This window comes from Phaseolus vulgaris, chromosome 7, assembly GCF_051622355.1.
Source record: "Phaseolus vulgaris cultivar YP4 chromosome 7, ASM5162235v1, whole genome shotgun sequence".
NCBI lineage: Eukaryota > Viridiplantae > Streptophyta > Magnoliopsida > Fabales > Fabaceae > Phaseolus > Phaseolus vulgaris.
In genome coordinates, this window is record NC_143504.1 from 53838123 (window position 1) to 53852879 (window position 14757).

Below are 14757 nucleotides of genomic sequence, written 5' to 3' on the forward strand. Positions count from 1 at the left end.
TACACATATTTAAGCACATGTTAAGTTCTAAGTGATTTTTTTTATAGTTATTTGCATTAAGTTAATTGGAGGTTAGGTATGTTGATGAGTTTTGTTGAGACTCTTAATTAATTTGTGTTGTGAATAATGTTCATAAAAAACTGAAGCTGAAATATTGTAAGTGTCTGTTTCTTTTTTTGTCTGTCCGTTATTAGTTGACACTAAGTTACGTTTTTCTTGTAATGTTTTGTTTATACTTTAATATGAAGAAACTATTTGTATTAAAATCAAAGAAATGAGATCACATTAAAATATTAAATAACATAATTTTATTTTAATTTCAATAAAAATATTTTTCTTACAATTCTTTACCCAATATTCTTTATAATCATGTTATTTATTTGGACTTACGATTATGCAGAAAGACATGCTTTCTATTCCAAATATTTTGTTTTAAAAAATTAAGTCTAATATTACTCAAACCCAATTAATTTTATCTAACCTTTCGAAACAACTGCTAGCATGAAATTATATACTTTCTTCCATCCCAAAATGAATGTATTTCTAATCCTTTTAAAAAAGAAAATTATTAAAAAATAATTTTAAATTTAATTCAATTCATAAAATTAATTTATAAAGTAAAATTTACCTCCATTTATTAAGTAAAAAATATCCTATTGATATGTGATGTCCAATAATTATTCTCACTTTTCAATATAATATTGTTATTTTTATTTATAATTTATCTATAAATTGAATATTCTATCATCATAAAAATAACACATTTACCGAGAGTAGGATTATTGTAGTAAACTTAATATGTGCAAACAATTTAAAAGAAAGGATGGAGTGGTTTTTATAAAAGTAATAAGTAACTATTAGTCTTCATTGTTAGAAATTCAAAATTAATTTTAAATTTTCATATTAAGTGAAAAAATAATATATAAATAAAAAGTCGTAAATATATTAACTTCCTAGCTTTGAATTAGATTTAACATTTTATTCTCGTATATAAGTTTATTCTTGAGATCAGTTTTTTTTTTTGCATTTCTCCTCAAAGAATTACGTATACGTGAGCAATAACAAGTGGATAGCAGCATGAAAGGAGGCAAAATAACAAACGATGATAGCTGATTAATTAAAATTGGTTTAAAAGCGATAGTTACAACCACATTAGCAACAAAAGAGTTTGATATTTATGAACTAAATTGGTGCATTACAAGTTTTAGTGGTTGATTGATGTAGAGATTAAGGTGAAATACACATGGATAGTGGATGCACTTACGTGACATAATTGAAGTTAACATAGGGAAAGTATGAGATTAATTAATTAATGAGGAGGAAGATTGAAAAGAAGGGGATGAGAAGTTTGTAAGCATTATGACAAAATTTGACAGATCTAAAAGACGAAGGGGATATTTCCACCTTCCCATCATTACTTAGTCTCTATGTGCAAAGCGCTTTGTAATTTGAGAAAAAGACGTAACTGTGAAAGTTCCAGGAACCACATTCATCACTGCCTTCCAATTCTACACGGACCATACAATACAACAGTACAACCTTTTTATTCCCTCTTCTAGGTCCCACCCTAACACTTCAATTCATCAACCACCACTAAAACACTTTTCTCACACAAACACGCTTCAAACACATTTTTCTTAGCTAAATTATTTTCACTGTGTCTGAATCAACCATGCCTAACAATTGTAGGTTTAAATCTGGTCACATTTTCCGACTACAGCGAGCTCTCCGAAATTAGGGTCCTAGGAGACCGATTGTTGGAAAATGGAAGAAGAGAAAGCAAGAACTAACATATGTATTCTTCCAAAAAATACTCTTTTGTTGATGAGATGAAGATCGCATCCAGTCAAAATGGCAGCTTTGGCTAACCGTTTGAATATTTCTTCACAAAAACAAAAACAAACGTCAAAGAAAAAGAAAAAGACGAGGAGGAACATGATGAAAATGGTGGAGATGAAGAATGGGTCGTTCGAGATCAAGAAACAAAGTTCCCTTTGAAGAAAAAAACAAAACCCCTCCCAAAATTCAGACTCATGAGCCGAATTCTGATGGGTAAATGTTATTGCTAAAAGAAAACGAAGATGGAGGACCGAATTTCCAATGTGAACAGAAAATCGTGCTAGTGAGGAAAATAATGTTTCAGGAGGTCTATTTGGAAAAAAAAAATCCTCAGACAGTGTTTTTTGGGGAAAATTTTCAATTATTAATAACTGTAAGTTATGCATCATCTTTAAATACTTTAGATATAATTATTTCACGTATTTTTAAAACTTCAATTTCTCTTTAAGTAATTTAGTTTTAAATAATGATTCTTTATAATTAAATTAACCTTTTTTTCTTATATTTAATTTGGTTATTTTTTGTTAGTTTGAAGGTATTGGTAAAAGATTAAATTTGTGAGGGGGTTAGAAGTTTTCATAAACATCAAAATAGAAGAAATGAAACTTATTATTTGCAATTGGTTGTCAAAATTGGATGGCTTAAGACTATTTCTAGACAGCAAGAATCAACATTATGTCAGCCCTAAGACGACATGAGAAAAAAATAAGCAAGTTTTTTTAGCACACAAATGGTTTCTTTTTGGATAGCTTAAGTTTTTCTATCTAAATCTCATAACCAAAAAAGGTTCAATGCATATAAAAGTCATACTTTGGAATCCAATTTGTTCACAATTTATACACTTTGAGACACTTGAAAGGCTGTGAGAGATTGAGTGTTTTTTAAATGAAATTTAATGTAATTGGATCTACTTTAATACAATTGTTACTATTTTTATTCGATTAATTTTGTTATGTTTAATGTTTATGTTGTTCTAGTAGTGAAATTTGAGTAATTGTATGGTTTTAAAATTTTCAATTTTAATAGAAAAATTCTCGAGTTATGAACTACAGAAAACGAAGAATCCTTTTATGAATAGATAAGAAAAAAAGGATTGACCATAGTTAAAAAAACATTTTATCTTAATATAAATACCACTTTAATAACTAAGATTTAACATAAGTTGAATATGTAATTGATGTGAAAAATCAATCTTTTACATCAATTAAATAAAAAATTAATAGATATCATTTTTTACATGAATTTTAGATATAATTGATGTAGAAAGCATCACGGGCAATATCGTATTCACTTGTGTGTAATATCGTATTCAATATTGCAAGTGGTTTTTTTTTTAAGAATTTATTTGGTTTTAAACAATTTTTCTTATAATACCAAATAATTTTGCACATTTAAACAATGACACTAAATATGTATTATTTTCGTGTAATTTTTTTTAAAATAAAAAAATATTAAAGTTCAAACAATAAATCTTAAACATAAACAAACACATATATAATGATTCCCATTATGGAGTGTAGTAAATAACTCTTCCTTTGAAGAAAATAGTAGCAATATATATAACATTATTTTTTTTATTACTCAGAATTTGAAACTACAAATAATTTAATTTTCCAAAAAAATTAAAGTATATTATTATCACTTGTGACCTAAGGCATATATATAAGAATCAACTATGTTAAAAATTGGAAAGAACATTGCACCATTCAAATGTATAACAAGATAAACAGGTATGAAAAATCACCACTTGTGACCTAGCTCACAAGATAAGAAACCTTGAGAGAGAAAATTCTCTAGTTCCCATGAACCCCCAATGCGTTATACAAGAGATACTTTAAGGAAGTAGTAAAATACATACTTTGAATGCAGCACAGAAAAAAAAAAACAATGAAAGATGAAGAAAGTAGGAAAAGATATATACTTTAATACTTTGATTGCAATACTTGTTGAACCAATGCGTGATAATAATATCAATTTTTATTTTGAACCAATGCAATATCTAAATACAACATCACTTACACAAATAACCAGTCTAATTTCAAACCTACTGACTACTTTAATTATATAATAATACAATATGAAGAAAACATTAAAAAAATACAATAAATGAGGGTCGAATTGTGTTTGTGTGATTTTTCACACGTCATATGTAATTTTAAGTTTAGTATATTGACTTGTTTAAAAATAATTTTTAATCTAGTTTTTATACTATTTTTTTATAGTTCTGTAGATAATTAATAACATGTAAGGTAAAAGAGATAAGGAGAAGCATAAATACATAAAATATTTAATAAAGAAAAATACGTTCAATTTTTAATCAATAGATTGAGTTTCACTAAATATATTAATGTTGCAAAATACACACAAGTATTCTTTTGGAATGGAGTCAACACGTACTAAAACTGTTTGGTCGTCGATCAACTTTAGCTCACTTAATTTATTTCTTGTGTATGATGAACTTCTTTGTGAAGGATGCATTAAATACATTCCAAGCAACATTAATTGTTATTTTCTTCTTTACATAACATCTCAATCGTTGGATGTGTAATATCTTCTTAGACAATGTATCTTTACTTTAATTTATCTTAAGTGCAAAGTCGTACAAAACAAACAGTATTTTTAGAGTTGACAATGCTAGTGTCACAAAGTTGTTAAAGAAAATAAGCTTTAACTTTCATCCAATAGATCATTGATGTAACTTGGAATGAATTTTCTCGTTAGAAGAAAGTAATAGACATTCGTTACAACACAAAATAAACATATATATGTTCGTATAGTATGAGAAACCTGTTTGTGTATTGTCTAAGCACAATCATGTTTTATGAGACGTAAAAAAAGACTCATAACAAATGAAATACTTGTGGTTTACCTGATCTATATAAATAAAAAATATCCTATTATATACTTATTACACTTAATCAAAATTTTGAATTTCTTCCTAATAATATTAAAATATTATATCAATCAAAATAAAAATTAATGTTATATCTCTAAACCACATCAATTATACAAATATCCGGTATAAAAAAATTCAAAATGACCACAACATCTCCATATTTCTTTTCATAGATTTCGTGTTAACCAATATAACTTTTATTATATAAACAAAAAGTTTATTTTTTCCGATAACACAAATTTTGGAAATGAGAATCTTTTGAAGGGATTATTGGGCTTTTTTCATTAAATTTAAAAAGGTGTAAAATAATGGAAAATATCTACGCGCCTGCCACATAAAAAAATAGTAAGTAACACTAGAAAGTGTGTTGGTTAGGTCTTTTGTGTCATGTGGCTTTGGTGTGTTGGCTGGGTCATGTAAACTATTGATGCAGTTGCATTCCACGTCAGCACCCATGACATTTTTAGGAAGAGTTCAACCGAGGAGGATTCAAGAAAGAACAAGGATGATCTAGAACCCTAACTAGTTACTACACTTGTCATCGTATTTTGGCATTTGGATTTTATGATAAGGTCATCACACCAAACCAACCCACACCTTCACTAATCTTTAAATTCAAGATTCATTATTATTTTCTAATTGGAAGGTTAGTCCAAGATTATCCTCCTAATCATCATCCATCACAGCATAGGCTTTTTCCGGGTCACTGCCCTAATAATTTAAGAGGTGAATAAAAAAATTTAAGATGGAAAAATTCTGCAAACAAATAATGATAAATAGTTTTGTTAACATCGCAGCTTCCATTTTTGGCTTCATCACTTTCATGTTGTGCTACACCCTTTTTAAATTGCGCTCACCACTTACTTCAACATTACCTCAAAATTGTAAACGTGTAAAGTTATATGCTCAAATCGCATGCATATTATGTTCCAACTACATTAACAATGTTCATATTATAATCTACGTGGGTTGAACCATCACCATTGTCGATCACATACAACAAGTAGAGTATTGCATGTTACATTTTATTATTGCGTTGTAGTTCTGTGAGTCTATCCCTACGTAGAGAATGCTTGTTTGGGAAAATACTTTCTGGATTATAACTTTATAATTGAAAGAAACCTTTGGAGATGAATAACAAATTCAAAAGCAACAAATATGAAAGTAATTTTAAGTAACTTACTATATTTTTAACATGTTGTGTTCAATGGCTAATCCCAAGAAATCGTTTTCTTTTAGGTATTGTTTATTTTCATTTGTACTATCTTTTGTGAATAATTTTACTTATCGTTTAATATAAATGTGGGCGTAGATTTCAAAACCCACGGGCGTTCATGGTTTTTAAAATTGCCATTTTGAATATTACAAACTCAACATGGTTAATAGAATTCCATTTTACAATTCTAATACAAACATTTCCATGAATCTATCTTTGTTCCAAGACCCGTCTACTATAATTCTTCTACATCATCCACAAGCAAAACAATCTTAGGCATGTTCCTTCAATGTTTTAAAAAATTAAAATATTATAATAAAAGTAATTGAATAAAGTGTATATAATTTATACATCAAATTATTATATCTAAAATTAAAATTAATTTATTAATGTAATTTAAATTTTAAAAATACATATTTCATTTTAAAGTTTTTATTTAAGATTATTTCTTTTCTTTTCTTTTACTTTTTTTTAAGCGGATCAAAATTGTTTATTAATCTACTATAAAATCGAACAAAATTTAAAATTTGTAACTCATTTAAAATAAGGTAGATTCATCAAGCTAACACAATTTTATTAGATAGTCTATCATAGCAAATGACAATCGATACTTTTTAGTCTTTAACATTATCAATTTTATCACTCTTTTATATATAAATCACAGGCATCTTTTACAGAGAAACAACATATTTGTATACTATTAAAATTTTAATACTTTTCTTTACAAAAGGTGCTATATGTTTTTTTTTATTATAATAAAATTAAATATAATAATCAATATTTAATAATAATAATCAATAAAATATATCAATAACTAGGACATTTATTTTTTATTTACTTTTATAGTTAAATAATCTCTCTTTCTACTATTTTTTACTTTTTCTTTGTTTTTCTTCTTCTTCTTTACAGTAATGAAACTAGGAAAATTTTTAGTTTACAAAAATAAATAAAATAAAGTCTGACACTGACTGATTACAAAATGCAGTGTTTCATAATTTTAGTGTAGCAAAAGTTGTACTACATTTGAGATTTCAAGTTGTACTATTCAAATTCAGAGTTCAGTAAATCAGTGAGGCGCAGCAAATGTTTTTGGTGCTATAGATAGGCATCATTATCGTAAACAGAACAAAATTATACATACTTTTTTAAGATGGTTTTAGTAAGAAGATTTTCTAGTTAGATTCAGAATTTCACTACAATTGTCTTAAATATCAATATAAATTATCATTTTTTCAATTATAATTAGAAAATTATAATAAAATACTTATAATTTTGTCCTTTGTAAATGGATTCTATTCCGGTTGGAAAACATATTATTTTGTTAGAAAAAGTGTGGTTTTGGTAGTTAACTACTTGTAATTTTAGCAATGAAATGAAGAGAAAAACAATAGTTGTTGAAAAGGAAATTTCGCCAACAACAACATTGGTTGTCAAAAATACGAAATTGAAATTGGATGACTCATGAAGTTGTTGAGTTAAGACTCTGGGAGGAAGGAACAGTCATGAACGTGGTCCCCACTTCCCATTTCTGACTCAGCGGTGACTATGATTCGCACAACATATGTGTCGGCTACTCATGGATCATGGAGTATGACATGGTACACCAGACATGCATGACATGAAAATGCATTATCCATCATAGATAAGTGGATGATGACCCACCATCATACCCATGGTTTTAAACTCATATCAATTAATAGTCATAAAATTTCTTAGAATATTGATTAATTGAACTTGTCAGTTAGAGCAGTCTAACCGGTTAAACTGTTTCAGTAACATGTCAAGTGTGAATAGATTGTGTTCAAGAATCGATAGATATGATGTCACTTAACCCATTCCCACTATAAACAAATGGAACTTTCATTGTCTTCAAAAATAAAAAGCTTACCTTATTATTTATGTAGGAAAATGTTTTCTGAAATTTTAATGATAACATAAACTATTTTTCTAATTAATTTTGAATTAATATTTTAGATGTTTTTATACAGAGATGATAATGTTCACAATAAGAAAGTATAGAATAAAGTAGACATTTAAAGTACAGGTTAACCTGTTATATATCGTATTATTTTTATTATTATTATATAATATTATTTGTATATTAAATATTTTTATTTTATTTTTTATTTTATTATATCATATATCTTATAAGAAAAAAACAAATTATCTAATTCTCTTTAATATCAAATCTCTATTACAACCAGGTAGTTAAACATATTGAAGCCACAACACTCTTTTTACGTAATACTCACACTTATTGTATACCTGGAGTAATTAAGCCTAAACACCAATACCATAAATTTAGAACTACCAATTTAATTTTAATATACCTTTACTTTAATAAGTTTTTGTGTATATTTTTTATTTATCTGTAGTCCATTATAAGTTATTAATTTTAAAAATTTTCATATAATTACTACACTTGTAATAATTTTTTTTATAAAATAATTAAACTTTTTTTTTTAATTTATGCGAATTTGTAGGTCTCAACTCTTTTTCTCGGGTGGATCACAAATTGCCACCATTACTATATAAAATAAAAGAAAATGAGAGATAAAAACTACTTTCTGTGACGCATATATAATGTCGTTTTTTAATAATGAGATTTTGTTGAACATTTATCAACATAAACAAATATAATATATTTTAAGCAGGAGATTCAGTAAGACTAATTAAGGTAATACACTTTTAAACATATCTAACTCTCTAGTCTCATCTAATAAGAAATATTCATCAAAATAATATAAATAACACAAATCCCAAAAATTATACAGTACTCAGACTTCGAGTACCGAATACTAAATCTAACTTGAACATCAGAGTGTTTTTTACAGGTATCATCCGAGTCTGAATTATGTAAAGACCAAGGAGTGAAACAAAATTATTTAGAAAGAAACATAAGTGTAAAACGATCGACCGATTAAGAAAGTTACCAACATTTCTAGAAATAAAGGTAATGTTCAGAACATGAAAATAAAAAAATGATCACTTGTATAAAATAAATTATTGAAACAAATCAATTATAAAAGTGTAGAAGAAAGAAATAAGATATTCAAACGTAAATAATAAAATATTTGAAAATATTGTAATAATCTATTCCAACCTTTATTACAAAAAATAAAGTATAAAATACTGATTTTAACATAATTTTCAAATAATTTTTCTTGTTAATAGTCTTAATATTTGATTAATGTCATGATTAACAGATATCCCCTAATATTTATATTTTGACTATAATAAACAACATAAATACTAAAATATGTTTTTATTCAAATTAATCAAATTAAATATTAATTTTTTTATTTAGTCTCGTTATACAACAATCAAATATTTATAATTTTTTAAGAAAATAATTTTTATTTTGAACAAATATTCCTTTCAATACAAAATAATATTTTTAGCCACTTAATTGAAATGTATTTTCGATTGTTAATGGCAAAATCAATTTAATGTTTCTAATAAATATATTAAAATAAAAAAATGTATTAAAAACATAATAGATTGTATTTTTTTTTTAATTTCACAATTCGGTTACGAATGAATTGGAATTTAATTATTGATTTGTAAGAGATAAGAAAAGAAGAAATTTTACAGTTAGTTTATAAAAACATAATTCGGTAATTTATGATTAGAGGATTTCTAATGGAGAAAATTCACACTCTAAACCATCTACAAAACAAACAATCGAATGATAAGATTTGAAATTATTTGATGGAAAAGGAATAAAATTGACACAATTCTAATAATTTACGTATGAATGTAAACTTGTATATATCAATTTGATATGGTGAATGTTGATTGATTGATTAATTGTAGGTTGCTTGGGCTAAAAGCTGGTCTGCCATGAAATGACAAGTTTAACTTAAATAGTTATAGTTTTCCCATAATAGAAGGCATGAAGAAAAAAGAAAAAAAAAAGGACTGTCAAAGATAATGACATGCAAAACAATTTATTAAAATTATTTGATGCAAAAAGAGAAAATTTGACTCGTGAATTTTCAAAAAATTACATTCACTATACAACTAATTTTAATAATATATATTATATTTTTAAATTAAAAGTAAAACAAATATTATTATTTAGGGAAAGTCACTATTTTTATAATTTGATAGTGGTTAAAGTATCATCTGCAGCCAGATAAATTTTATACCTGTACTTACAAGTTAGATACCTGTACTTGCAAGTTGTCTGGTAAACTATGGTTATTTATTTGATATGTTTTCAGAAAAATGTTATTAATAAAAAGTATTAACCAATTCAATTGATGATTACTATTTATGTGAAAATTGAACTAACCTCTTTTTTTTTTTTATCTACCATGCTCGAATTTATCTATTTTGTAGTTATTAAACTTGTCAGATTTTCATTACAGTAGTATTTTTGAACATGTTGTAAGCTTTTAACAACATTGATTACTACGACAATGGTGGTGTTGGTGTTGGAACATTTATGTTGGGCATGTGTGAGTTTGAAAAAGGTTTAGGGTTAGGGTTGAACTTGGTTATTTTTTGACTCAGCAGAAGAATGTGGTTAGCCACCATAGAAGAGTGGGACCATCCCACGTCAACTACACATGGTGCTGTATTGGAGTTTGAATTTGCACGCCACGAGTGTGTTTTTCCCTGAACTTGAACACGTCTCCTACATTTCACGACTTCGTTTAAGGGTTTCCCTTTCACTTTTTTAAGGAAAAAACACTTTCAGGACACCATCATCTTCCTTTTCTGTTCAAATTCATGTTTATTAACCCCATAGTCAAGGCGTGGATTTCTCTTATAATATAGCCCAAAAACTGTGTCGGTTCAAACCCACGTGCACTGCACTCTAAATTCTTCCCCCATTACAATTCAATCCTTGAACTTCAATCATTTTTCACACATGCTCAACTTTGTCTATATTTTATGAGGTAAAGTTGGTCGCTATTCAAAACTCTTTTTGATTTTGTAATGCTGTCGATCTTTTTGGTCATGTTTTTTGACTTGGTATATGTAGTTTGGATAAGGATTGGAATCAGGATCTCATACATTCAATCTTCTTTTCCCCGTGTAGAATTCAATGGTTTGACGGCAACTTGTGTGCTAGTAGGTGGCATTGGAAAAAAACATAAATAACTAACTACATGTTTCTTTTGTTTTGCACATTCTTTAAAATATTGTTTTATTACTTTATATATGTCTAAGTTCTTATGTTGCTAAAATCTATAATTCAAGAAGATAACATAAAAAAGTGATTTATTTCCTTTACTTTAAAATGGAAATGATGTATTTCCTTAAATAATTTCGAAGAACAAAAGTGTTCCCATCTTTTCTTAGGTACTGGAAAGGAAATAAAATGTGTTTGGTTAGCTTCCAAAAGAGAAAAATAAGAAAAAAAAAATCAAACGAACTTCTCCATAAATTAAAATTTTGTGTATAAATTAAAAAATGCAAATTTAGAAAATCCATATGAGAGAGTTTATATATTAACTTATACATCAAATAATTTTAATTAATGAAAAAACATTTGTTTTTTTCTTCTTGTGAACAAAGTTATGGACAATTCTTTTCATAAATTAAAATTAGTTTATGCTCAAGTTTAGAGAAATTTTATGAGAGAACTTTTACTATTAACTTACATAAGTTAATGAAAAAATTATTTTCAATTATTTTTATATCTTTTCTCCTAAAATTTATTATAGAGAAGCTTAGGTAATTACAATGCTGACTTTTATTTAACTTACTAAAAATATAGGCTATATTTAAAAGTTGAACCTAATTTAATTTGGGCCTAATTAAGCCTGTTCTAATATTTTGCAGTTAATTACTTCCTGCACCACTGCACCCGATTTCAGCATTCAACACCGAAAGTACCCTTAAATAAAATGGAAGTCCAAATACATACATTTCGGCCAATATTCCCTTTTCCGGTAATATATTTGGATTTTTTTTTGGAACAATTTTTTTGTATTACGAAATTGTTTTTCTGGAAAGGGATTTTGATTTTTTTAATTATTTTCCAAGTTTTTATTTTCAAAACACAATAATCTCTTTTTGATATGCTTTTCCGAAATGCATTATTTTTAATTTTAATTTTAATTTCCAGAATTAAGGGTATTTTTGGAAATTTAAGAATATCTAGGTGCAGGTTAAAAAAAGGTTGGGTGTAGAAATAATTTGCATATTTTGCAAGTTGGTAATTGCCTAGGCCTATATTTAGGCTCGATATTTATTTTCTTATAACGATTTAAATTATCATTATACAACTTGTTTACCCATCATGTTAATATTATAAATCTTACAACAAAATTTAAAAATCTGCTGAATGAAAAGTCCACATTTGTTTCACTGTCTTTAATAAAATTGTTTTTAAAGAGATACTCATGGAAAAAAAAAAATCATTTGGATTTTACCTTTGGTTTAAGGAACATATAATTATTTTTTTAAATATCTTAAAATAATACTGCTCTTTTTTCATCAATAAAATTTAAATTAACTCATTTGGCTCACAATTCACACGTGACCAAACTAACAAAGTTTTTGCTCAAAATTTAATTAACTTAATTTATAGTCTAATGTAAAAATATTTCTACAAGAAAATCACAAATAGAAATAAATTTTAGAAAAAAATATATTTAGTTATTATATTAGTTAAATTAGCTAAAAATTTATAATTAATTAAATATTAATTTAGAAACAAATTTATAAATGTTTAACTCTCAACGAAATACTAAAATGCAATGCGTATATTAGAATTTAGGTTCCTTTTATAGATAACATAAGATAAAGAAAGATTGATAATTTTCTAATCTTATTTAATGAGGAAACTCTCGTACATATAACCAAGTAGTGACTTTCAATAATGAGATATTTTTTTGTTGTTCTTCTTCTTTTTTTCTTATAACTACAACATTCTATTTTTTTTCTTTTTCTGCAACAGTGATGATACAGTTTTGGTGATGAGGACGATGGTAGGGTGCAATAAGGAAGAAGCAAACAAAACAATTCGATTATTTCACTCAATTGTCGGGGTGCAGTTTCAAAAATGGTGGGTGCAGAAGTAAAAGTCTAATCATAATCTCATACCTCTTGTTGGGCCATAACATAGACCGCTATTAAACCTTCTAATGAAATTATCCCATTGCTTTATTTTGTTCTTTTTGAGGATATTTTTTAATAAACCTTTTATTGGTACGTTTTTTTAAAGTAACATTTATATTCTAACCTTATTTTTCCACTCTTTTCTTTTTTATTCCTTCAAATCATTTTGATCCAAACAAGTTTTATTATCGTGTAGATGTTATTAGACATGAAAACAAACCACAAAGAGAACTGAATTCAGAATTTCTGAAGAAAGATATTTTTAATAGTTCACATATACTATATTTACATATTATTCATTTCACCCATGATATAATAAAGCTTCAAAGAGTCCTATTATCCATGATGAAAAGAAAAAAAAAATGACCAATGTTGACAATGACGGTGTTGATTAAGCTAAAATTTTCACTCTTCAATTTTCAACCACCAAATCAAATTTTCTGAGTACAATTGAAAAATCAAGCTTTTGAATAGTAATTATACTCTATATTATGACATTTAATTAAAACCTTTTTTCCTATTATAACATTGTAGATGTATAATTTATGTTCCACTTATTTTATTCGTTCACATCTCTTCATTATTAAGTCTGTATACTTTTCTCAATATCAATTTCAAACAAGGCAATATCATATTATCCTTATACATTTAAAAGTATATGATGACAAGCAATATCTTGTATAATTTGTTCTGTGTTATTCATGCTTTTCGGTTCCAATTATAATGACATTATTTTACATCGTAATTCAACTAAAAAAATTTCGCTTTTCAATTATGAAATATGTATTGCAAACCAATCTGTACTAATTATTTTTTGCTCGAACACAACTTCCATCAACATTACTAATGAACGAACTTTGCATAGATGCACTTGAAAATGAAATTGAATATTGCATATGTTAATAACTTTACTTGTAATGATATATTTACAATTCAATTTTTATACAATTTTTAATATTATTATTTTAATATTTTTCATATCATTTAAAAATAAATTTATTCTTTATTATATATATTTATTTCTAAATCCTTCTCATCAAATAAAAGATTATCAAAGATCATTTTCCTAACTCTTTTTTAACTTTCTGTAATGTATGCATACTCTTACTTAAATGCTAAATATCTGTTATTACTGAATTGTTTCCAATATATATATTAATCAATCATACTAAATAGATTTCTTGAAAAATTAGAAACTTATTAATGAGGAATAATTTATTAATTTTAAAAAAATATTCATAAACAGAAATGGCATTCTATTTTTTACTGTTTGGGGCAATGCGAACCTTAACTGCGATCATCGGTGACGAAAACCTTGACGCCTCTGTTCCTCAAAGCGTTAACCACGGTCCACACCTTATCTCCGTTGTCCACACTCTTCTTCTTGATCTCCCTCTCAACGCTAAAGTGGACCCCACCTCCCACTGCAACCTCCGGCGCCTCCGATCTCAGCCGCATCGCCAACACCTCCCCGACGGACGCCGCCGCCCTCGCGTCACACCCCTTCCCCCACTCGAACGCACTTCTCAGCGCGTGCTCCACAGTCGACGCACTCGCCACCTCCCTCCCGTTGTTTCCTTCCACCACCATCGCCGTCATGTGCTTTGCCGACACCCAAACCCTTAGCACATACCTCATCACCGTCACCATCCCAACGCTTTGGGCTCCCAAATATAACTTGGGCCTTTCTCACCCGGCCCAATACAAAATCTAGAAACTCTGTTTTTAA

General features: G+C 27.1%; 1 protein-coding gene across 1 annotated transcript; it reads right to left on the reverse strand.

Annotated features, from left to right (window-relative positions):
- Nucleotides 1-14205: 14205 nt before the first annotated feature.
- On the reverse strand, nucleotides 14206-14678 carry LOC137829419 (uncharacterized). Its single transcript, XM_068636221.2, has one exon. The coding sequence runs from the start codon at nucleotides 14676-14678 to the stop codon at nucleotides 14316-14318; it is 363 nt and encodes a 120-aa protein (XP_068492322.1). The 3' UTR covers nucleotides 14206-14315.
- Nucleotides 14679-14757: the final 79 nt, after the last annotated feature.